The sequence below is a fragment of the Dunckerocampus dactyliophorus genome, chromosome 18 (assembly GCF_027744805.1).
Source record: "Dunckerocampus dactyliophorus isolate RoL2022-P2 chromosome 18, RoL_Ddac_1.1, whole genome shotgun sequence".
In the NCBI taxonomy this organism is placed as follows: Eukaryota; Metazoa; Chordata; class Actinopteri; order Syngnathiformes; family Syngnathidae; genus Dunckerocampus; species Dunckerocampus dactyliophorus.
Genome location: NC_072836.1, coordinates 357,030 through 384,250, shown reverse-complemented (window position 1 = coordinate 384,250; position 27,221 = coordinate 357,030). Strand labels below are relative to the sequence as shown.

General features: G+C 38.0%; 1 protein-coding gene across 1 annotated transcript; it reads right to left on the bottom strand.

Moving 5' to 3' along the window:
* Positions 1-10,158: 10,158 nt before the first annotated feature.
* hoxb13a (homeobox B13a) lies at positions 10,159-12,674 on the bottom strand. The gene is made up of 2 exons (XM_054760658.1): positions 12,071-12,674; positions 10,159-10,415 (listed from the first exon to the last, which is right to left on the bottom strand). The coding sequence occupies exons 1-2, from the start codon at positions 12,672-12,674 to the stop codon at positions 10,159-10,161; spliced, it is 861 nt and encodes a 286-aa protein (XP_054616633.1).
* Between the last annotated feature and the right edge of the window lie 14,547 nt (positions 12,675-27,221).

The following is a 27,221-nucleotide window of genomic DNA, read 5'->3' as shown; positions in this document are numbered from 1 at the left end:
GCTACAAGTGAACAGATAACTTTAGTTATAGATATAGACATCTTACCGCAGAGTTAGTTCATCCATCATCACAATAATAAAGATGGAAGTTGTATCGGACACACCAACATCATACAGTGCAGTACGTATTCACACTTTACACTATGACTTGGGATGGGTGCATCTTCGTGTTAGCTTGAAACATTGCGGAGGAGCGAGCGCGACTCAGGAGGGGAGCTTAATGTCAGCTGACTGATGTCATATGACAACTACAAAGTGACGTTTACGCCATCGACCCAAACTACCTTGGCAATCCACCGGTAGCTCGCGATTGACGTAATGGCCACCCCTGCTCTATACTATACTACTGTATATCTATATTCTACTGTGTACTACACTACAGTATGTTGTACTGCATATACTGTAGGGTAGGATATACAGTATGTTCAAAATGACACCCATGTCCATATTAAACATGTTATATAATAGTATACAGTAAATATATGAACACCAATACATTCAAATCAAAACAATTTACATATATTTCTATTATATATGTAAGATATAGTTGTGTATAAAAGTGTGTTTATATATATATATATATATATATATATATATATATATATACATATATATATATACTGTATATATTTGTTTGACTAAAATATTTGTCCTGTGTTTTATTGTGATTAGAATCAAATTAAAGACAATATCATTCAATCATCATGAAAAAGTATCACTGTAAGTATCATTATCAGTATTGGTATCAGTATCACAATAGTATTAGACTCACTATGAGTATCACTAGCAATATCATTATTGTTATCATTATCAGTCTTGGTATCAGTATCACTACAAGACTCACTATTAGTATCACTATCAGTATCATTATCAATGTTACGATCACATCAGTATCGGTATCAGTAATAGAATCTCTGTAAGTATCATTATCTGAAAAAGCATCACTCGCAGTATCGGTGTCAGTATCACTATCAGTATTATCAGTATTAGTATCAGTATCATTAACAGTATTGGTATCAGTATCACCATTGTAGTATCACTGTATCACTATTTGTATCACTGTAAGTATCGGTTTTGGCTATGCGCTACCTTTATCTGCTTGATATCGGATCAATACCTCAAATGTCAGTATAGTTCATCATTGGCGACGTAAGGTGGAAAAGGAAGTGGCACCCTTTCAAAGTGAAAGCTTTGCAAAGAAGTAAGATGTGGACACGTGACTCTATGATGATGAAGATGATGCTGATGATGGTGATGATGATGATGATGATGAAGATGATGATGATGATGATGATGATGATGATGATGATGATGATGATGATGGCATAGTGATATGTACTAGGTAGAGTACAGTATCTACACTAGTACGTAGTATCTTTGATTTGGGGCAGTAGAGTATGAAAACATGGTATGATAGAAGTATAGTTACTAGAGCAAGAGGAAGTATATAAAGTCAGTAGATTAGTCATATGACTATTATTATTATTATTATTGTTATTATTATTATTATTATTATTATTATTATTATTATTATCAGAAGTGTGAAACAGGAAAATGCAGATTTGGATATCAGCCAGGATCATCATCGACTCAAACAAGGTCGATCCCACCACATCAACACTTTCATCCAATTCTTAATCCGTATCATCCATCACTTGCACAACTGCTTGCTAAATGATATCACAGACGTTGGGAATCATTGACAGCTCCTCACGTGACATCTTTGAAAGATGAAAATGCTAAATGCTGTTTATTGATCACATCGGCCCATACAAAGTTTTCATGACCTGTTATGTTTTATTGTTCAAACAACGTAAGGCATGACACGTGCAATATCACGATACTGATTACAGACGGGATGACGTCATCCTCAGATGCCACGCATGCTATTCACGTGCACATTCCAAGCAGCTATACTGCACACATACAAGGGACTCTTGTGCCCTGGCCCCCGCCTTCTGCATGTGATGATTTACGAGGGGGGGGGGTCTGTGATGGGGTTTAGGGGAGGGGATGGGAGGACAAAATACAGAAGCAAGAATGTTTCAAACGTCATTCTGTCTTTCTAGTGAAGACAGAAGATGGAGTGCAGGCTCGTTTAAAAGCAACTCCAGCTATATTTCACCCTTGGGGGGCGTCCACTGCATCCACAAAGAAGATATTTCTATTCTTCAAGGAACAAACACAAATCATTCCAGCTTTCCACATTGACCTTCCTGTGCTTGCATCCATGCTTTCACAGAGAAATCAACCTTCACGTTCCATCTCCAGCACTGTAGCACCACGTGATGAAAGGAGTCATTGAAGACAAGATGTCATATTTTCATATGATTGGCTTTGCATGTCTGGTTATTCATTGTACAACATATAGTGCTGGATGTGAACCTTGTTGTGTTAATAAAGATACTAATAAGAACATATGATAACATCAACAAACTCACATACACATCACACTTTCACATCTAGGAAACTACTTTTGTATCGGACACACCAACATCATACAGTGCAGTACGTATTCACACTTTCCTCTATGACTTGGGATGGGTGCGATTCACTATACAGCCACCAGATGACACTGTTGGTGCACTTGTTTCAGTTATCCGGTCATGGATCAATACAGACATAAAGCCTTTTCGTTAACTACGCTCAGCTATTTGTGTGTTAATAATAACACATGTGATATTAATTACCTCATAATGGATTATTTCAATAACAATAACATGTGTGGGAAAATGACATAAGAGCATATGTGTTTAGAATAACATGCAATATGAACAGACTAGCTAGCTAACAGCTTTCTCATACTTCAACCGTGGAGTACGATGGATGTCGTCGCCGCGTTTAATGACATTCAAAAGGCTGAAACTGAAAATAAGACAGACAATACAATGGAAAATGGATGTGTACAGCAAAATGTCCGCTTAAAGGGCATCCTGCTACGATATCAAGTGTGAAATGTGTCTAAATAACGTGGCCTTGTACTACAGACGCCATCTTGGACCACCTCACAAATCACTGGTAATTTTCACAGCAAAGACTAGTTTTTTACAGTGAAATCATACGTTTGCAAACAGCATCTCACACAAACTAGAAGTAAATGCTGGCGATACAACCTCAAACAAAAGATATGTGCAGTTTTTGAATGAATTACTTTTTTATTTCATCTTCTTGCTGGAAAGACAGTCTGGCCAAAAAACCCCACTAAGAATTGGAAACACACGCACGCACGCACGCACGCACACACACACACACACACAAACACACACACACACACACACACATACACATTCCAGTTGTGGGTACCATGACAACCGGTCCCTCGCTTGCAATATAACTTTTACAGCACAGAAAGGCGCCTGCTTTTATTTGTGTGTGCGTGTGCGTGTGCGTGTGCGTGTGTGCGGTTGGGAGTTGTGGTGCTTTGAGTCCAAAAGAGGACTTGGCCAGCATCTGCTCCCAAATCCCAGCAGAATGAAAAAGTGCAGCCTTTATTTTCCCACCAATAGAATTTGTTGAGCTTTTCCCCAAACAACACATCATCATTTCTTTCTTACATTTGATTCATTTACTCTTTTACTCTGCATGTTGACAGGCTGGTTTGTAAATGTTGTTTACAGATGAATGTAATGAATATATCATGTATAAATATGAATGAAACAATAACTTATTCAAGTTGGTAACACGAACATTTTGGAATGGAAGCAAAATAGACACAAATGCTAAGAATAATAATGCAAGTACGAAGACCACCTTGACATCTGTCTTTTTTATGGGTCCTGCGCATATGGAAACATGAAAACACAAAAACCATTGAAGAAAGCCAGCAGGAGGTGTTGTACTTCTTACGTTGGACACTGGGTGGTGCTGCTGGGTCAGGCAAGACGCGTGGTGACGTCACTGTTTCAGCAGTGGCTTTGAAAGAAAATCATTTACTATGATGATATGCATATTAAATATTTGAATTAAGCTGTTGGATCATTGTAAAACTATTCACTACGAAGCTAAACAAGCTTTACTTTTTAAAGTCATTTTCTTCAATTACACCACTGCTGTTAGCACAGTCGTGTTGCTAAATGTAGCATGTCAACAGCAACTCATTGATGTAGCATTAATACTAACTAACGTAGCTTTACTACAAAGCAGGGGTGTCCATTTGTGGCCCGAGGCATATTCTAGAAAGATAATTTCATAGGAAAACTACAATAAAAAAAAAAAAACTACAGCAAAAGTGGAAAAATCACAATAAAGTCAAAATATTAAGAGAAAAAAGTTGTACTTGAAGAAGAAAATGTTGTAATTTTATGAGAGTATAGTCATAATGTTATGATTAAAAAGTCATGTCATTTTTGTAACACAGTCGGAATATTAAAGTAAAAAGTTGTGATATTATGAGAAACAAACAAAACAACAAACATAGTGGCAATTTTTGGGAAATTACGTTGCAGAAAAATGTATAATGTTACAAGAATAAATATATAAACTCATACTTACAAAATTATCAGAAGAAAATAGAAATCATTGGAAAATTAGAAACAAAACAGCAGTAGCTGTAATGTTACGAGAATAAAGTAAAAATAGGATCAACTCGTAATAGAATTAGGGAAAATAATATCATTTTTAGTAATATGAAATGTGCTTTTTATGCACTTTAAAAAAAAAGTTGTTATATTATGACAAACAAAAAACAAAGAATAAAGTTGTCATTTTTAGAAAATTTGCTGTGAAATGTTATAATGTGTAATATAATCATTTCATAATTACAAAAGGAATTTCCTAGAAAAAAGTTCGAATATTTGCAAAACACAAAAATGCCAACAGCAGCAAAAATGGGAAAAAGATTGAAGTTGATATTAATCATTTGCTTTTTCACAAAACTGAGATGCACTTTTTCCTTGAAATATATATCACTTCTTATGCATATCTTGACAAATGATCAAAGTGGCAAAGCTGCATCCTTTCATTTTTCACAATGTGGCCCTCGCTGGAACGTTCAAGCACTCCGACAGCAATTGGTGATAATTATTGTTAATACTGATATTGATATTATTTCAGCAAAGTCTTCATGGAGAGCTGTCTCAAAGTCCACTGGGATAGGCTCCGGCATAAAAACAGCCACCTCGCGCTGAATATTGATACAGGAAAGTAGCTGGCAGCAATGGCAAAGTTTTGTCACTAGAGGACGCCAAATATACACGTTAAAAAACATACTGCAGTTGTGCAGTACCGGTTTTTACCACCACGTGTCACTGTGGCACCGCAAAACAACAAGAAAGAAACGAATTCTATTTTTCACATTTCACCATCTTGTCAAATGACATGAATGACTAAACATTTTTATAAATAACTGCTGTCAGCGAATTCACCATCAAAAATAAGATTGTATCCAAATTCGGGATCTGCAGCCTCGGCAGTGCGCATGTGTGGGCTTCTGGCGTCATAGCGGTCCATGCAAAAAGCTTCATGTGTTTATTTCCAGCCTTTGGAAATAAGCCTGCAATCGTTCACTTTTTAAAAAACATGACTGGAAAACATGAATGGAATGCTATTGGAAGATAAACAATTTACACGCCATTTACACGCAAGTAGATTGGGGGGGGGGGGGGGGGAGTACATAAGTGAATAAATAATAAGCTATCAATACAACAATTTAAATAAGACCAGGTTGCAGACAATACTTGCATATACTTTTACACGATGCAATAAATATATAAAAACTAAATGGAACAACTGCAGTGGTGTGAAAAAGTGTTTGCCCCCTTCCTGGGACCAAAACCACCGCTGAACAAAAACAAAATCAAGGCTCGAAAACATCTTGATGATCTCCAAGACCTTTGGGAAAACACTCAAAGCGGAACTTGTTTTTCATGATGTTAGCCGGGGCGCCGCCGTACGTCCTGAACTGGCCCATGTAGCAAGAAGGTGCGCCGCAATAAGTACTGAAGTACAATGAGTACATGGAGTATTTCTACTTGTATTCTTCTACTCTTCTTTCAACTGCCTCACATTCTTCCATCATTCCAGACCACATTTTCACACGTGTTCTCATTTCAAATGTGACTCTGTTTTTTATTATTCCTATCAAGGTGTATTTCTATGTCTTTATATGAAGATGTATTTCTATGAGGATGTCTTTCTATGAAGATGTATTTCTATGAAGATGTATTTCTATGAGGATGTCTTTCTATGAAGATGTCTTTCTATGAGGATGTCTTTCTATGAAGATGTATTTCTATGAGGATGTATTTTTATGAGGATGTATTTCTATAAAGATGTATTTCTATGAAGATGTATTTCTATGAGGATGTCTTTCTATGAAGATGTCTTTCTATGAGGATGTCTTTCTATGAAGATGTATTTCTATGAGGATGTATTTCTATGAGGATGTATTTCTATGAAGATGTCTTTCTATGAGGATGTATTTCTATGAAGATGTCTTTCTATGAGGATGTCTTTCTATGAAGATGTCTTTCTATGAGGATGTATTTCTATGAGGATGTATTTCTATGAATATGTATTTCTATGAGGATGTCTTTCTATGAAGATGTCTTTCTATGAGGATGTATTTCTATGAGGATGTATTTCTATGAAGATGTATTTCTATGAGGATGTATTTCTATGAGGATGTCATTCACGTACCAAGAAGATTCGATGTGAATAAATCGGTAGAGTTTCTGTTCCTTTGGTCTGCCAAGGTGTTGAAAAGCAAAGACTGTCTGGTGCCCTTTTGCCCCCACCCCCACCCGACCCCACCCCCGGCCATTCCAGACCCGTCCAGACCAGACAGGGTCCAGACGAGAACTTTTACAAGCTGTCTGTCTGGCTCAAGTTCAACTGCGGAGCTCTCCATCGAGCATCCACCATTCATCCATCCATCCACCATCATCCGTCCATCATCCATCCATCCATGCATATAGCAGAAGGTGCTGTAATCTGTGTGTGTGTGTGTGTGTGTGTGCGTGTACGTGTTGGACGTGCAGTTGTACATTCCTGCTCTCTTTACTATCCTCTCGGGAGCACCCTCTCTCTCTCTCTCTCTCGCTCTCTCTGTGCGTGTGCGTGTGCGTGTGGTCTTTGCAAAAATGAAAAAGTGTATATTGTTTATTCTAAATCATATTTTGGAAGCAAGATGAAAGAAGAGAGAAGAAATGAGATTTGAGGAATGAATGAAGTGGAATGAAGCATCGAAGGAAGTGGAAGAAAAGGAAATGAAAAGAAGTGGATAATAAGAATAAGAATAAAGAGAAAACAATGAATGGATAAAGAGAAAATAAGACAAGGAAGCATGAATAGAAAAGCATAACACAAGAAAACAAGAAACACAAATTGCGTGAGTGAGAAGACAAGCATCAAAAGTAAAACATCCAATAAGAACACATACGTGAACACAAATAACACGTGCAAAATAAAAACAACACACACGTGAACACAAATAACACGTGTTCAAAATAAAAAGGAAGAAAAGCTGAAGAATGACGAATGAATGCATGAAATGAAAGCATGTTGTTATTATCATCATTTATCATTTCATTTCATGTTGCTGGGCAGAAACAACTACTATTATTGCCCTTAACTGGAAAAAGATGAGGTTTTTGGAAGAACACCCCCTCTCATATTATTGAAATAAACATATTCCATCAGAATGCTATCATATACATCGGATGAAGTATCAGCTTCCATCAAATAGCATGAAGCTGACTATAAGATGACTATAATATAATATAATATAATATAATATAATATAATATAATATAATATAATATAATATAATATAATATAATATAATATAATATAATATAATATAATAACATAGCATAGCATAGCATAGCATAACATATCATATCATATCATATCATATCATATAAAAGCATATAATATCGTACAATATGATGATGATGATTATGGATATTAACAGGATTCGTTCATAAAAGCTAAAAGGATCAAATGTGGCTTAGATCTTGTTGTAGAATAATAATAATAATAATAGTAACAATAATAATAATAATAATAATTTGCTACCAAACAAGCAAAGCATCATTTTCATGCTTAAATGTCTAAATAAACAATATTTGTATAACTTTATCTCACTGATGTTTTTCTTATTTGCAGCGTCTTTTATTCCTGAATGCAGGAAAAGAATCTTCCATGTTCCGTCAGAAAGTGGGGTAGGCCTTCAAGGTGATGACGTCACTCGGCCACGAGACGACTGCTTATGTTGCAAAATGTTTTACACAATGAAATCTAAGTCCATTCATTTATTGTTGTTGCAACATTTCCGGTCCAATGATGGCGGATGTGAATGTGTGACATTCAAGTTGCATTTGGAAGACGGAAACACGAGCTCATGAATAAGAATGAATGTTTCCGGAGCCTTCACATATTTATTTGATATCAATCCTGTCACTTGGGAAAAAACGATGATTGTCCTTTTATGTTTACATCTTAATGGTGATGAATGAATGAAGATGTTCAGTGGGAAAACATAAACCCCGTGCGGCCTGCACCGCCATGTAGAACATTTCAAAATAAAACCAATGGTTAAATATTACACTAATGTTGATGCACGAGAGGAGCTTTATGTCTGGCTGTTTGTGTGCGCGTGTGCATGTGTGGCGTCTGCCAGACAAGACAGTGCTGCATGTCCTCTTGTAAAACGTAAACAATACAGAGCCCCCCCACGCACCTTCTAGACTTTATTACACCCTCAAGGTCAAGGGCAGACTTCATTGATACATTTATTTATCTCTCCTTTATAGCAGTGACATCGAACTCGTTTGCATTTCATACATTTCTATTCTAAAATGCATCCTTTGAAATGAAACAATACAAATCATAACGGCCACGTGGCATTCAAAAGACAATCACCTTTATGAAATGAATCTAATAAACATGATATCATTGAAAGAATGCTGGTATTTTTTACAGGCTGTGTATGTCATAAAAATGATCAAATATTTATATTTACACTGAAATAAAAGTGAAAGAAAAAGGCTGTAGTGCATACATACTGTATATACTGTACTGCATGTACTGTGTACTGTGTAGTGCAGTAGATTTTATTGTACGGTACATGGGATTGCCATGTGGTACATATTTCAATGAACAAAGGCTGATAGGAAAATTTTATTGACATGAATAAGAAACATGCTCGTGACGTCACAGCATCATCATCATCATCATCATGAACAATACGGTATGTTTATGTACAATGACACATACAGTGCACGTGTATGGGAATGAATGGATGGACATAAAGTGCACGTGTATGGGAATGAATGGATGGACATACAGTGCACGTGTATGGGAATGAATGTGCAGAATGAAAGATGAGACGTTTGAACATTGCTCATGTGACCAACAATCCCAATAAACACTCCAAGTAACTTGTGGACTTTTTCAACCTCATTGGAATTCTTTCTTTTCATTTCTTTGACTTTGAACACATCACAAGGAGACATGTGTCGTGTCTTCAAAGCGATACCAACACAGATAACTCTCTTCTTTTCAAGATCCATATGACACTTTTTTCTATTTATTGTTTTAAATGTAGATGTAAGTGTAGTTTGTGCACACGAGGAGGTAAGAAGGACTGGAACAAATTAGGATTTGCTTGTTTGTCCTAATGAAATATGATGACATCACTACTACCAGGAGAACCCGAGTATAGAGGGGGAGGAGCCACCTGCTGTGGCCCAGCAAGGTGCGCTGTATTCGGGCACACGCTCCGAGCAGCCAGTGTGACGCCACGGAGTTCTATGGCAAACCTTTTGCACTTTTCAAACGCCGCGGCGCTGGCGTCTCAGGTGGCTGATAAGGGTTTTGTGTGCTCCATGGGTTTTTTTTCCCGCCTCATCACGGAGGATTTGGTACAACTAACACGCCTGGGAAAGTGAATGTTTGTTTACAAGTGAGCTCAGGGGAAGTTAACATCACAGGCAGGAGAAAAAAGGAGCGCTTGATTTGCTTTGTAATACCATACATCATATTTGATGTAATATTATATGAGGTGGAATGGATTCTTTTAGGCATTCATATCAGTGACTGGTGTACCTTCAGGATGTCTTCATTGACCCTCATGATGATGATTATGATGATGATGATGGTGGTGGTGGTGGTCCTAGGGTGGAGGATAGGATGCTAGGGTGCTAGGGTGTTAGGCTGCTAGGGTGCAGTGTTCTTGATTTTTGCCACAAACTTCTTCTCCTTGACCCTCCTGTTCTGGAACCAGATGGTGATCTGGCGCTCGGAGAGGTTGGTGGCAGCGGAGATCTTCCTCCTCTTGTCCTTGGTGATGAATTTACTGGCGGCGTATTCTTTCTCCAACTCCTTCAGCTGCACTTTGCTGTACGGGATACGCTTCTTCCTACCTCTGCGGAAAGGACAACCTTCCTGCTGCTGCTGCTGCTGGGCCACCACATCTGGCAACCCAACCCGCACGTACACACACACACACACACACACACACACACACACACACAGATGATATTATATATTTCCATATTTCATACAGTCTATAGATGATATATGTCTGTGTCTGTGTCTACTGATATAGAATAGATGATATATATTTCATATAGTGTGTAGATGATCTTATATATTTCATATAGTGTATAGATGATCTTATATATTTCATATAGTGTGTAGATGATCTTATATATTTCATATAGTGTATAGATGATCTTATATATTTCATATAGTGTGTAGATGATATGATATACTTTTTAAACGTAGTGTGTATATGATATTATATATATATAGTTTCTATAGAGTAAAGATGATATGATACTGTATATTGTAAAACTTGCTATAGTCTAAATGCACCATCTCTAAAGTCAAGCAGGTTCTTTTTGTAAATGAACAGGAAGCAGTCCAGAAATGACATTTATGATATTTTTGTATCATTCTACTCGAGAAAATCTATATTAATCTATTTCATTTCATTCAGCTCAATGAATATACAACAAATCCTGCGTGTGTGTGTGTGTGTGTGTGTATTAATACACTTACTACATTGAAAAAGCCACCTGTTGGTATATACTGTATCAGTTGTAATTATTCACATTATTTATACATACAATATATATGATTTTATACAAAATGAAAGCACAAGTAAATGCTACGTGTATGCATACCGTACAGCATAAAGCGTCTATTCTTCTGCAAATCATTTGATTCAAGGCCAAATCAAGTGTACCATGTTTGGGCCCACCCTGATGAAAGTGTTTGTTATTCATATCATTGGAATAAATATGTGTAAATATCATAGCAGCAACGTGCTTACTGCTTTGCTCCATGCTGTATATAAACACGCAGTACCAGCAACCACACGCACTCAACACAAACATCATCACCAACGAGACTCGCTGACTAAATTAAAAAGTTGAATTGCTGACTAATATAATATAAATATAACTGCTTCCATATATATATATATATATATATATATATATATATATATATATATATATATATATATATATATATATATATATATATATAACAATTATAAAATATACTTGCTTACAAATAAATAACAAATGATAAATACAAAATATGATTACTCCAACATATAATAAGAAATATATCTGCTTACAAGGTATAATATCAAATAACAACATCGTAATATCACATCAAGTATTTATTGGGTGATGATGCTCCTCTGTTGTCAAAGCAAATGTAAATGAAATGAATACAAATATGTGGTCAGTATACGTATAATAACTATATATATCATATAGCACAGCTATGAAGGCCTCATTTATTTTTCATGCATCAAAAAAGTGGAAAAAACCCAAACAAAAGAAAATGTAGGAAAATGAAATCATAGACTCAAATGAATATGATATTATAGACTATAGTTGTCTAACATAGAAATACGATGCAATGATATTTGATAATAATAATACTATGGTGGAAGGATATGTGCTAATAATACGATATTTCATCATAATATGATATGTGCTATCAATATGCTGTTTGAAAATAATGTGATATTTGGTAATGATGTGATATTTGATGATAATAATGTGATATTTGGTAATAATGTGATATTTGATAATAAAAGTGGAATTACCCGCCAAAGCAGACTTCCAGAAGTGTCCGGTCTGTCCCTGGTCCTTGGAACAGTACATCTGACCCCCCCAGCCGTTGGTGAGCGTCCAGGGCTGGTAGGTGTCCACCGGAAGGAGGCCGTCGTGGCGCGGTTCGCCGGCCCCCAACGTCTGGACCACGGACACGTCCAGGTAGCTGGCCATGGGCTGGTACGGACCGGCGTGGTAGAAGGCGAACTCCTTGGGCCTACAGGGGTTCTGGTAGTCGTCCGAGCCCACCGTGGTGTCCATGTACTGCGCGGCCTGCGTGCACGACTTCAACGCGCGGCCCATTCTGCAAGGGTAGTAGCCGTTACCGAAGTATCCGTACGGCAGCGCGGCGGCGGCGCCCGACGCGCTCTGGTGAGTTTTCCCCGCCGAGGCGAGGGGGTCGCCGGGGCCCGACGCCGACACGTCCACGGCCGAGTAGCCCGCGGAGGAATGCACTAAGCCCGCCGGGTGCGCGCCCAGCGCGGCGGAATGCGCCATCATGTTGCGGCACTGGTTTGCCGCCGCAAAGTTCCCGCCGCTCATAAGACCCTCCATGTTCTTGTTGAGATCTTCCAGCCTGCTGTCGTAGAAGAACATCCTTCCTAGTCCTGCAGAAACATCTCTACAAGCTTACACGCACGCTCTCTCTTGGCGTGCACGTCTCTGAAGTAAAGCCTTCACCAACCTGCACATCTTCATCTTCATCTTCAACTTTAACTTGAAGATGGACACGGACGCGCGCCCATTGGGCGAGACCAGGATCACGTGACGAGAGAAAAGAAGAAGAAGAGACGTCCTGTCGATCAATCATCGACACGTGCGCAGCATCTCCATCATGCACTGCCGCAAAGGCCTCGTGGCGGATTTCAGCACATCGTCAAGAATAACCATAACGCACGCGCACGGCCAACATGTGATGAGCATGATTTCATTTTATTATTATTTCTTTTACACATTTTTCATTTCTTCTCATCCTCTTTACTTTCATTTTCGAACACTTTTTCCTTTCTTTTACTTCATCTTTGGTACAACCTACTACTTCATTTATACTTCATCACACGCACTTTACTTCATTTATACTTCATCACACGCACTCTACTTCATTTATACTTCATACTACAGCTTATATATTTTGACCTCCGTTATACGTCTTCATACTACACCTAATACGTTTTTACTCCTATTTATTTCACGTATACTTCATCATAGTATGCGTTATGCATTTTACTTCATTTAAACGTCATCATAGTATATTAGGTATATTTACTCAACCATTTTTTATTTGTATTTTTTTTACTTTTTCATGGCTGTTTTGTTTTTCTTCTATTCTGTCATGTCTGAATGCACGTGTCATTTTCCTAATGGTAATCATGCATGCACGTGTCACCTTCCTGCTATGAAATGATGTTCCACGTTAGCCATCTTTTGTGTCCTTGTTGCAAATACGAACACCTGACAGCGGAAGTGGTGCGCATGTGATCTATCAGTGTGTTGTTATTATTATGCATTATTCATGTGATTATAGATACCGTATCTCTCCAAAGGACTTCATGGATGATGTTCATGAATTGGAGCACGTGCTAAGCAGCCAGAAGCCTTAAAAAGTCAAATGGTAAAACTGCACGTGGTTAAATAAATGTCATATTGTGGCTATTATGATGAAGAAATGATATTGAATTCAGTAAAGACCATAGGGATCATAGTGATTCATCATGAAAAGGCTGGCTGGCGTACATTTCCATCTCCAACGCGCGCCTAAAGTATATTCCAATCTTGACACACATGCAATGAAGCCGTCTTCATATGAATATGAACATGCATCATCTTGCTCATCGTCAAGGTCAGCATCCTGCATGCCCTGTCCAGCAGGAAGTCTCATTCACACGTTTTCTCTTTCCTCGCTGGAGCGCAAACAAAGCACAGCACACTCATCAACCGAGTGAGTATACTTGGTATGGATGAAGTACACTAATGCACAGGTGAAGTACACTAAATGCATGGAAGAAGTACAGTATGAAGTACAGTATAATGCACGTATGAAGTATATACACCACCTGCTGGAAAACAAAAGTTCATGCGTGGGTAGATTAAAAAAAAATGAAATGAATGTAAAAAAACAAAAATAATGCTCATTATTGAAGACGTATATGATGAAATATGGTAGTATAACATGAAGATGTACGCCTATAGTATACAGTATGTTTAGTTTAGCGTCTTTCATGTACTCAATAATACTCATATTTATGTGTGATGGAAAAGGTTTGGAGACCAGGTACAGGATATACTAGTATAGTATATGTTGTACAGGATATACTGGTATAGTATACAGTATGTTGTACAGGATATACTAGTATAGTATATGTTGTACAGGATATACTAGTATAGTATATGTTGTACAGGATATACTGGTATAGTATATGGTGTGTAGACAGTGTAGAAAGTGGATGTAGATGTAGATGTAGATGTAGATGTAGATGTAGATGTAGATGTAGATGGTGGTGGTCTCCCAGCACGGTGGTGGTCTGCTGGGCACTCAGACGGGCCTCAGAGGGTCAAGGTCAAGTTTGACAAGAAGGAGGAGGTGTGCACACACGGAACCTCTTCAAGGACACCTCTGAGCTTTTGTGAGCATGTGTGTGTGTGCGTGTGTGTGTGCGTGTGTGTGTGTGTGTGAGCAGAGAGCAGGAAGGCGCCATGTCGTCTGAGTGACAGTCCAATATAAGGAATATAAGATGAATGATTAACAGCAACAGCAAGTATAACACTTGTACTATATACAGTACATATTTACTAAGTGTACATGTACTATATACATATTTCATAAACACATTGGAAGCGTTTGTATTGGTCAACATGACCTTTCCTTAGCTTGGCTTTGGTACCTACTGTATAAGTACATGTAAGCTTTTTGAAAGTAAAGTGTATGTAGTATTTTTTATACTCCATCAATACAATTCTGACAGACATTGTAGTGCAGTGTATGAAATATGCTGGCTGACTTCCTCTCCAATGACAGTAGGTGCTGGAGGAGTACAAATACAGTACAGTACAAGTACTTCCTTTAACTACAAGTACTTTTGTAAAAAAGAAGAGAAGTGTTAGTTTGCTATCCAGCGTGGCAGATCTTATTTTCTTAGTGCTGTCATGTTACGCAGCACAGGAGTCAGTACTTCCTGTCCTGCGCCATTATTTTGGCGAGCGGGTGCTTCCGGCGTGGTGGCTGGGACAGCCGCTCCACGCCAATCCTCATTAGCGGCAGTTCAAAGACCAGCGCGGCTCATGCGACGGCGCTGGTTTATTGCCATTGTCTATACGTGATCTATAGATGTCATTTTAAAGGTTATATATAAATGTATGTTTGAAAGTGATCTATAGATGTCATTTTAAAGCTTATATATAAATGTATGTTTGAAAGTGATCTATAGATGTGGTTTTAAAGGTTACATATAAATTTATGTTTGAAAGGAAATTGTTATTTTTTCTGTGTGGCTGTGAAATGAAGAGAAAAGGAACAAACAAGCAGAGCCATGTTGTTGCCATGTTGTCATGTTTTCATGATCTTTTATGTGGTTTCATCTTTTATTTCATAATTTAGTCCCTGCCACTGCAGGACCTAACTTGTAATTTTTAATGAGGCGAGTCATTGCTGCTATTAACCTTGGAGGATTGGAACATGCTGCATGTTGAACAAGCTAATTGCAAATATTTACACCTTGGGGAGGGGGGGACAACATGCATCCTTTTTGGAAAAAGCAAATGAGAAACAGGTGCTGAACATTTGCATATGCTCTGCACATGTTCCAATATATCCCACAGCATCATGACATTGATTCATATTTCCAGTATATTTCATGCAACATCTCCATGTGCACATTTCAAACTCGTGCAAGTCATTTCCACATCGTTCAAGCCTTTCCAACATCATTTATGTCATTCAAGCACTTCCAGCTCCAGCACATGCAAATATTACAATACACACTGTGGATATTCTACCTACAATACACACAATAGAAGTATTTCATTTCATTGTTAGAAATGTATTTGTATCACACTGAATGAAATAAGCCCACAGTGTACGTACACTACGTGTCCATAGTAAGAAAATACTCCTCATCTCATCTCATCTCATCTCATCTCATCTCATCTCATCTCATCTCATCTCATTATGTAGATGAAAGACTCCTGTCACTCAAACACTCTCCTCTAGTCACCCCCCACCATGGGCAAGACCAAAGCGCTGAGTGAAATAGACTTTGAGGTTTTTCTGGTGTCATCTAGAATGTGTAACACCAGCTACAAAATGCAGTGATATGATCATCCGTGATCGATAAATCCAATAATAAAGACAAGTAGACAGTGTCCAGTACAGTACAATTGATGACTATGATTTGCTTGCTCTGCTGCCCTCTGCTGTCTGGTTTCAGCTCTGCAGAGGAACCTGCACACCAGCTCTCCTGTCATCAAGCCCTTCTCAAGCAGCGCTGCCTAGTCAGTCTTTGCCAGATGGTTGTCCTACCTCGCCAACTTGGTGCGGTCGTGATGCCACGTGTGCTCATCATTCTTGCTAACCTTTATTCCTAAGTTGTTGAGCATGTTTCTGTTTTCTTCATTTATTATTTGTTCTTTTGTGTGTACAGTGTTTCCTTGCTGCATTGAGGTTCACTGTTTGCAGATTCGCTGTTTTACCGATTTTTTAAAGTGCAATTTTGCTTTTTGTTTTTAAACAGCGTATGAACGTACATTGTGTTGTGCGTCCTTGTGGTGTATTAGAGTGATCTATCTGCTGCTATCAGTAGAGGGTGCTGTATACTCCTGTGAGTTCCACCTGTTCTCAGTGTGTGTTTACGTGCCTGTACCAGCATATTAGCAACCCACGGTAGACAACAGCCGGCTAAGTATAGAGCCACAACAGTCCTAATTGGCTAAGGGAGAACCCACCCGTTGTGCTCTGCATCCTGATTGGCTGTAGACCATTGTCAATCAATCTCCTTCCTGTCGTCGCTAGCTAACTGCGTGAGCTGCTTGCTAACCGCCAGTAAACAATGGAAGAAGAAGCTAACCGGCTAAATGAATCTTCAGTTCAAGAAGTAGGACGAGGAGGAGGACGACGGCAGGAGCAACATGTTTTAACCAGCATACAAAAACACTACAGGGCCGCACGGCGGTTGAGTGGTTAGCATGTTGGCCACACAGTCAGGAGATCGGGAAGACCTGGGTTCGAATCTCCGTTGGGCAACTCTGCATGGGTTTTCTCTGTTTTCTTGAATGTGAGCGTGAATGATTGCTTGTCTATACTATATGTGCCCTGCGATTGGCTGGCGACCAGTCCAGGGTGTAACAAAATCAGCTGGGATAGGCTCCAGCATACGCCCCTGACCCTAATTAGGACAAGCAGCACAGAAACTGGATGGATGCACAAAAACAGTACAGCCAAACAACGGCAGGACGAAGCACAGTCGTGTGTGAGTCACCTCAGACACGTTGGTTGCGTCCAGCCTGCTAGATTGATCATAAAACTCAAAGGAAATTTGAACTTTGAGAGTGTTTAAAATTTGAATGCCCATCTGAGAAAAGTGTATATAGTGTATGGTATTAGATATTATATACATGCGCATATAGTCGCCATAACTGCATATTATATACAGTTTATGGTCTCCATAACTAGATATCACTGTATATACTGATATTATATGTATTAACAACCTCTCTACTGTATGTCTTAAATGTCTTATTTTCTCCTATTATGTCTACTATATTGGGTAATGGAAGTGTAAAGGTGAATATAGGGGTGCTATTTCATGTCTAGAGGGCTCTGACAATGTTAAAACCCATATTTAGAATATTGTAGACAGGTTTTTATGCAATAACTATGAAAATATTCCATTTATTAATATATACTTCTCAGAAATGAACTCATTTGGAGGGGTTCTTGTATTACTTACAGGATGTGTTACACACGTACCAGACGTGTTGCTAACTAACGTTTGGTATCGGTGCAGCGCATCAGGAAGCGTTGAGATGAAAGCGTGATGTGCTTTGCATGAAAGGTTGAGTCGTGGAAGGTTTGGCTTTGCAGCAGAAGCCCAGCAGACGGCTGAGACAGCAGCTTTAATAAGCAGTAAAGGCGGCCAGCGTTCCGTCAGCTTCCACAGGCTCGTTTATGACGGAGAAGGAATGCGAGGCGAGGCCCAATAAAGGCTGCCACCTGACGTTTTAGAAGTACAGCCTTCCGGGAGAGTGAATGCGCTGGTAAAAGACGGAGGATTGGACAGACAATCTCACTTTTACATCTTGAAAATATGAGCGTAAACATGCAAAGGATGAAGGCGCGGCATGGAAGCTTCTAGACCGGCTCCGTGTGGACAGGACTTCTGTTGGCACCGCCCAAGTCACATGGACTTGGGACAGGAAAGCATCTCTTGCACTAGTGAGGAAGCAATCGTCAAGCAGGGGTGTCCAAAGTGCAGCCCGGGGGCCATTTGTGGCCGGCGGACATTTCTATGATTGGCCCGTGGGACATCGAAAAATATCATTTCACAATAAAACTAACAAAAAAACCAACAGCAAAAATGGAAAATTCAGCAGCAGTTTTAAAAGAATAAAGTCCAAATATTAGGAGAACAATTGCAATCTAAGGAAGGGTCGGCGCCATTTTAACGTCCTAATATTAGAAGGAAATCATTTTAGCAGCGTCCAGTTGAAATCTTTTTGAAAAAAGCTTTAATATGGTAAAAAACAACAAAACAGCAAATAAAGTTGTAATTTTGCAAAAATTCGGTTGCAGAAAAAGTCATAATGTTACAAGAATGAAATCAAAATATTCTGGGATTAAGGTCATAATTCCCACAAAGTCATACTTTACAAGAGCATAGTCGAAATATAAAAAAACAGCAGCTGTCATTTTATGACAATAAAGTGAAAATATGAAGAGAAAAAAGACATTTTCAATGTGTTATGAGAATAAATGTGGAATATTATGAGGAAAAATGAAGTCAATTTAGTAGCATAGAGTTGAAATAGTTGAGAAAAAAAGACACTTTTAAAAGTGGTAATTTTACGAGAAACTAAATAAATTTGGAATTCAAAAATAAGGTTGGGGGAAAAGTTGTAAGATTCTGAGAATAAAGTCCAAATCTTATGAGATGAAAATGTACAAAGATTATTAAGAAGAAAGTGGAAACACTTGGAAAATTTTAAGAACGGTCCAAGAAAAAGGAGCAAAGAGTGAATTTGATAAGAATAATATTCTAATTATTATATTAGTCAAATGTTTTATATGACAAAGCTGACATGCGCTTCTTAGCATATTTGACAACATCTGACAGTTTTATTTTTCACTGGGTGGGAGCGGTTGGACACCCCAGGAGCAAAGGAACAAGCTGGCATCTTCCTGCTGCAGCCACGAGGCGCCAACAGCGTCTGTGGAGGACGTGTAAGCAGCGGTCGGTGTTTGTTGGTGTTAGTTGTTCCTCGTTGCTCCGCCTCGCATGGGACATGTCGGTATCTGAAAAGGAAAAACAGCACAGGAAGTGGGCGGTGACGAAGCACAGGGACAACAGGAAGAGACGAGCACAGACGCTAACACGTTTGCGGTTAGCGGTAATTATTGATTCATTCTTGAATGAACTTCAAAGATATCAACAGTACATGACTTTTCTGTTTGGGGGGGCGGAACAACGAGACACATGCGTCAGGAAGATGCCGGGTTGTTGTTCTTCCTCGTCTTCCACGCTTTTTGTTAGCAAGAACTATGAGCGTTGCATTTTCATTACACCGTGTATTATTTTTAGAACTTCTACTGACTTTCATTCTCCCACCGAGGTCTCGTCTTCCTGCCGTTCTCGTTGCTCCGCTCCTCTTGCACCTTTTTGCCAAGCATTTTATTCTTGACTTGCAGAATTTTGCTTTGTTCTTGTTTTTCATTCTTGTGTTCATTCTGTAAGTGCCTGTTTTTCATATTTTCTTTATGATTACTGGATTATTTGCATTCTTTTTGAGCTGTTGACTTATTTTGGTGTGTCTGCATCCTATCCAAAACATAACATTACCTTGGAGAAATAGACTTTCACTTGGAAATTGAATGCCACACAAAGATGAAACTAATATCATAAGATGCTAAATGAAGGTGACTATGAATATATTCGACATGTATGCTTTGTTTTATTGGCCTGCAGTTTATTCAAACCAGCAAAACACACCACAAAATTGGCATGTTATGACTTTATTCCAACCCTCCACTTTCTATGCCGCTTATTCTCACTAGGGTCGTGGGCATGCTGGAGCCTATCCCAGCTGGCTTCGGGCAAGAGGTGGGGTACACCCTGGACTGGTGTCCAGCCAATGGCAGGGCACATATGTACAACCAATCACATTCATAGCTATGGAGCATTTAGAGTCTCCAATGAAGCTAACGTGCACGTTTTTGGAATGTGGGAGGAAACCGGAGTACCCAGAAACCCCCCCACACACGGGGAGAACATGCAAACTCCACACAAAAATGCCCAACAGAGATCCCAACCCAGGTCTTCCCATCTCCAGACTGTGACTGTGTGGCCAACATGCTAACCACTAATTACTTTATTTTCTTACTAATATCAATAATATAATATCTAATATAACGTAACACAAAGCTGACATGCAGGCTGTCATTTCTTGAAATATATATCACTTACTAGCATATTTACAGATGTTGGTTTTAGCCTGTTTATAAAATGAAAAATATCCTAATGGCCCCAAGATGATTTTTCATTATTTGGTCCTTGCTGGAAAAAGTTAGGACACCCCTGCCTTAAACGTTTACTGTACAACAATACACGATCATATAAGAATAATATTACCTTAAACGTTTACTGTACAACAATACACAATCATATATATACAATCCTACACTGGAAAAAATGATTATGAGCTGTCATAGGCATTATAAGATTATTATTACTACTTTTTACCTAATTACAGATTTACAATTTCTATTAATCAAAATGAATAATATCAGCGAGATTCTTTATAGAAAAAGATTAATTTGATTAAAACACATGAAACCAATGAGACTGGGTTTCATAAAGGTCCAGGCAGTATACTGTGCTGTCATCGGCATTATAAGATCGTTATTAATAATCTTTACCTAACTACAGATATGTACACGTTTCATTAATAAAAATGAATAAAATCAGCATGTTTCTTTATAAAATAAGATGAATTTGATTAAACCACATAAAACCAATGAGACTGGGTTTCACAAAGGTTCGGGCAGTAGGTGGCAGCATTCAGATGGAGCGATATATTTTTCTACTCAAGTAAAACCAAAGAAGAAGAGGCTGAGCGGGAATCTTTTCACCACAAGGAGCTGATGCAGTGAATTGGTCCACCACACTGCTGGAGTTTGGTAAGAGTTTTCTTCTTCACATGTCATTCTGTTATTTTTTCTGCAATATTCAACAATGAGTGATGACATTTCATGCAAGGTTGGCGTTCACCGTTCAGTGTTCAGCTTTGCTTCGTTCTAGTTTTAATAGACCGCCATTTTTATTTCCGTGTTAACTGAACCTAAGCTAAGATAAGTAAACTACTTTCGGTGTAGAAAGACGCAATTTACGTTTTGTTTGTCATTTGTCATTCATTATTTTTGACAATACAGAGTAAGTAAGTAAGTAAGTGCCTGCTGCTTATATTGATAATCCTCCCAGATGGGCGACCTGTCTATGATTTGATTCAGAACAGTTCGTGGTGCAACTCGAGTCTATCTAAAGCAGGAAAATGTAGATAATTTGTGGCTTGCTGGAGGTTTCCACAGGCTGTGCAGATTTCTACCTAAATACGTCGAATATCGGCGCTTTATTGAATATATATTAGCATTATTTACTAAAACACAAAATAATGAATTGCAGCACTTCCTGTGTACTTTTCAAACCAAGAGCTCAGGCGGGAGGATATCGTTTTGAAGAGACCTTGTTTTCACTTAATACTTTTATTTTGAAATTGTGTCCAGGGAAGTTGTTCGATAAGCAGGGTCACGTACAAAGCGCTTATTCAAATCTCCGCCAAACGTTTATTGGATAAAGTAGTCCATAACTACGTTGGCTGCAGGTGAGCAGTGTGCGCTATAAGCTCGTTGTAGCTCTTTCCTTCCTCTGCTTTCAGCTGTCGGCTCCTGTCTCTGCTCAGGGGGGGTTTGTGTACGTAGTTAGCACACCTCTAATGATGGAAACAAGAACTTTGGCTGAAAGAAAAAAAAAACGCTGACACTATTATATCGATCAAAAATGCCGCGAATAACTAATACTATAACACGAAGTTTAAGGATGTTCATACCTCATTTTATTTATCAAATAACCTCACGAGTGATCTCGCAATCTCTCGCCATTACTCTCTCCCATCGTATCACTGCGAGACCATTGTTGTGTATGTGTTCCACGGCGGCTGAAGACCGTTACGTCACATCCCTGCATGTGAAAACTGTGGAACACATACATCACTGAAATCTGACCAGAACTGGGCTCATGGGACGAAGTGGGGGTAAGTCACCGTTGATGCGCTACACTGCTGGTGGGGATGTCATACAACTTCATGGCAAAGAATCCCAACAATAACTTTAACGCAATATTCTTCGATATTACAGTAAGTATATATGAGTGAAAACATGCCAAGAAAGTCATGATTCTAATGTGTTTTGATTCTGAAGTCAATCTGAATAAGTTTCTTTGGAGGCATCGTGACTCTTAAAATGACCAAACACTGTTTAACTTGTTTTTTTCTGTGCTGGTCTCCCTCAGAGCATCAACATAGATGACATGGAGAGGGAGCTTCCTCTGACAACCATGGGGGTCTATGTGGTCAGAAAAGAAAATGCAGAGCCCGAAGAAGATCCAGAGGGTGTGGGAGTGCTGATTGAAGGGGTGGAGGTCCTTGCTGGCCTCCCAAGTATCACTTGTGGATGCGCCATGCTGTTTGGATTGATCTATGCACTCAATGTGAGCTACCCACAACACAAGCGTGGAAGTGTACATTTGACGTGTACCAGAAGATACTGATGAACCTAGATGGTAAGAAGCTTTCTCCAAAAGTTCAGTCACTGAAAATCAAGATGCTGCAGTGATCCATTTGATGCAGTCATGCTTCACCAGTGGACTCTTTTTGACTCTTCCTTCTATACTTTCAATCTTTCACTTGTGATGGAAACAAATCTTGGACATTGTTGTGTTGTTATTGTTGCACTTAAATGTTTACCTGCTTTTCCATTGGACCTTGTTGGACTCAACATACCACAGGGTGCATTTATGATGGCCATGCTTTTTGTGTTAACACTCATGTTCTTGTGTGGATACATGACTCTCTTGAGATGGACTTCAAAAGACTTTAGGATGGTTATATTCTTGGTGTGTTTTCAGTCATAAAAGTTATTGTAATATAGAGAATGTTGCATTATTTGAAGGGAAAACAATCTTCTGAATGAATGAGATAATTATCGCAGAATTGAGATGAATCCCATTCTGGCCACTCACTTGTTCACTACACAGCTGTAGTTTACTGTCCCTCACACATCCCTGCAAAGAACAAGGGATCGGAGCTGACGCATCAGCATCCAGTGAAGTCATAACAATTTGTGGGGAAATTGTAAACAAATTGTATTTTTCACACTACAGTCACTTTTCTTATTTTTTATTGAAGATTTATCTGCATGGGGAATATCATTCTTGGCATGTTGGATATTCACATCATATTTGATGCATTTTAAAATAGGTTTTCCCAAGATGTCCTCATGTTACCTGAAGGAAAATTGTCTTGGTTATGAACAGTTAAACATGTTTTTTTCATTTATTCAAACACTGTCAATTTCTTGAAACTGTTTGTTAAAACCAATAAATTGGTTTTAATTGAAAATGTGTACTTTTCTCTGATATAACACACGTGACCAAATAGATGAAAGGTAAATAACTGTAATGTGTACATCAGCATTTTTAAACTATTCATCATTTGTATTAAATATAGTTTTAAGTTTTACATACTCCTACATTAACAGCATTACATAAACTTTATTAACAATGTTACATTAACCTTACTAACCACATTACATAAACTTAATTGAAACGTCTACATAAACTTTGTTCACAGCATTACTTAGACTTTATTAAATATATAAGGTAAATTCTGGTAGCGGTTGGTACATAAATTATCTGTATTCCATTCATCTCAGTTTTATTTGATTCAATTACATATATTTTATTTTAGGCTTTACATTCGGAAAACTGAATTCAATTGGATGGAAATTTGTCATGTAATTGAAATACGTAAATCTGAGTAAATTGGCCAAATTTATTTTTTTTCAGTGTAACCATAATATTAGCAATGAAACGATTGCAAGCTGAAAGTCCATATAAGCTTTATGGAAAGATGTTCTGATGTCTAATTCATCATCTTGTCATAAGAGATGAGTCACATGACATCAGACCATGTGCTCCCAGATGGCTGACATTTGCAGCGTGCAGGTGATGATGGTAGTCATCCTGGGATGAAAATGGAGGACAGAATCACAGCTCATCATGTGATAATATTGGATGAAGTACAGCAGGCAGTACTGTATATTACTACATTACCACAGTATACTGAGCATGTAGTATTTTTACTACAGGAAAAGTAAAAGCAGCAATTTTGTTTTTTTCTTTCTTGTTTGGAATGTGATACTGAAATATCCAAACTACCGATACCAGCTCTCCATGCTCTGGAATCCATTCTCTACTCAAAAGATGGAATCACTCATTCGGGTCATGTTTGTTTGTTGAAACCATGACAGATTTGACAGATTGTTAACAGAGCCACGTGTCAATTGTTAATAAGTTTTCTATCATTCATTTAAATGATTTAATTATTTTACCTGTTTTATTTTTGTATTGTTTAAAATACCATTTTCAATGATTTGATAAGATATTGTGTTTTTTTGTGTTGTGTGTGTGTGTGATATATATATATATATATATAAAACCCGCGACCCTAATGAGGAGAAGCGGTATAGAAAATGGATGGATATATATATATATATATATATATATATATACAGTATATATATATATATAAAGCTGGGCTATTTTGTAAATATACTTATACAATCAACTTTAGAGTTTTCATCAAATCAAGTGAAAGGAATGGAAAATTAAAAGTGAAATTGATTTTGATTTTGGTCGATTATTGCTTTCATTTGATTTGATGAGGGATGACAAACATCACACTCAACTTTTCTTTCTTTTGGAATAAAAAGAAGAATACCTGATTTCTAATAATAATCAATAATAATATGTCCATGCCATGGAATACTTCTATACCACATATGACCATACGTGCGTGTGTGTGTGTGTTGGTTTAGAGGTTTCCAATGTCAGTACGTTTCGGCATCTCTCATTCCAAATATTAAAAGAGGATATTGATCAGATAGTTTGAAGGATTCTGCCAACGGATCTTCTGTTTACAAATGTCAGTATCCTACAGCATTTGATATCATTTTATTTCTTGATTTCTATTATCTTTACACCAATGGGAAACGTGAAGAAGCCAAATGAAGTAATAAATGAATAATAAATCAAAAGTAATCTTGGGTATAAAGTACCACAGTGTTTAAAATACTCCAACTCTACTTACTTTTTCTGTGTTGTGTTTACTTGTGTCGAAATGTGGTGACAACTATGAAATATAATTGTACAATATGAATGCGTGGAATGGAATTGAGCTGTTAAGCCAAGGGTGTACATAGTGCGGCCCGGGGGCCATTTTCAGCCCACAGATGTGTTTTGATATTCCCTGCATGTTGTAAAAATAAAAGAAATGAATGACTGATGAGATATGTGATTAAAGAAAAACAAGATCTTCAGAGCAGTACAATTCTATTTTCTGTATTTCTTTCTGTTTGATGTCAAACTAAGCATACGTCATATTTCTCAGAGTATTGACTGGTCAGTCAGCGGTGCTGCATGGGTTACCATGGCAACGTGTCCGGATAAGAAATGACCTAGTGTCTACATAAGGTTCCACAAAATAGGATTTTGTATGGTGCAGTGATGCAGCATCAAATAATGCAATTATGCAAAAGAAAAATAGGTTAGGACTAAAAAAAATAATCAAATAAATATATAATGCACATATAATAAATCAATAAAAAAGTGTACTGTAATAAGTATAGTGCAAACTGTACGTATCGTAAGAGTAATAAGGTGTCTCAGTGACTTCATGTAATGTCGCCCTCTAGCGTGTAAAGTGATAATAGCAACTCGGCTGTATGACTTTTCAAATCAATCTATCATGAATTAAATGATGTACTGTTCATATTTTTGTAAATCAGCAGGGGATCAAGTACTTATTTCCCCCACTGTATCTGTGGTAAATATTGTTTAACCCTTTCACTCACTCCCCTTCCAGGTCCTGAGGGGACAAAAAAGTTTTAGCCCTTTAAATTCTCATGTGATTCGATGGTGTTTTTGTTTGGGGGGGCATACAATGAGTGATTATCCATATAATAAATGTTAGTAGCAGGCTGGGGATTTTTTTTTAAAGATCAAGCATAAATATGCATAAGATTAGATAAAACTGATTTTGATGTTTTGTGGTTGTACCTTCTGCTATCTAGTGGAAGACTATTTCCTTGCTCTGTCACCGTATGCAGATGAAATAAATGCTTTTAGTAAACACCATTTGGGTTTGGGAATGAAAAAATGACCCATCACAATTGTTTAATTTAATACATTTTCAAGTTTATGTTCCTTTCTTCGAGTCCCAAAGGCAACAAATCAAGCAGGTACAGTCCACCCAGTATCCTCATCACGATATGAACAATTGTTATTATCAATAGCAAAAATAGGTCTGACAAATTATTTTGAAAAATAAACAAGATATTTGAATAAGCTTAAACCGATGTATCTTGTAGGCAGGACTTCCTGTAGTTTATCCAACCGCTGGCTAGGACACGGGATGCGCTTAAACGGTCACTCCTTGCAACACGCAGTGTGACTGCCCAATCATATTAGCCAGAGCTCACTCAGTCCCGCCTTTGCTTTTGTTTGATCCAATAAAATACTTCAGTTCAACAAACTCCTATTCGATAGGCTATAATAACGGAAATTATACGATTACGTCAAACTCTCTGGCCAATGACCGATGAGG

Excerpts from the sequence above, each read along its gene's own strand:
- hoxb13a (XM_054760658.1), bottom strand. The coding sequence starts at position 12,674 with ATGTTCTTCTACGACAGCAGGCTGGAAGATCTCAACAAGAACATGGAG. Across the intron at positions 10,416-12,070 it reads CTGGAAGTCTGCTTTGGCGG|ATGTGGTGGCCCAGCAGCAG; the intron begins GTAATTCCACTT and ends TTGGGTTGCCAG.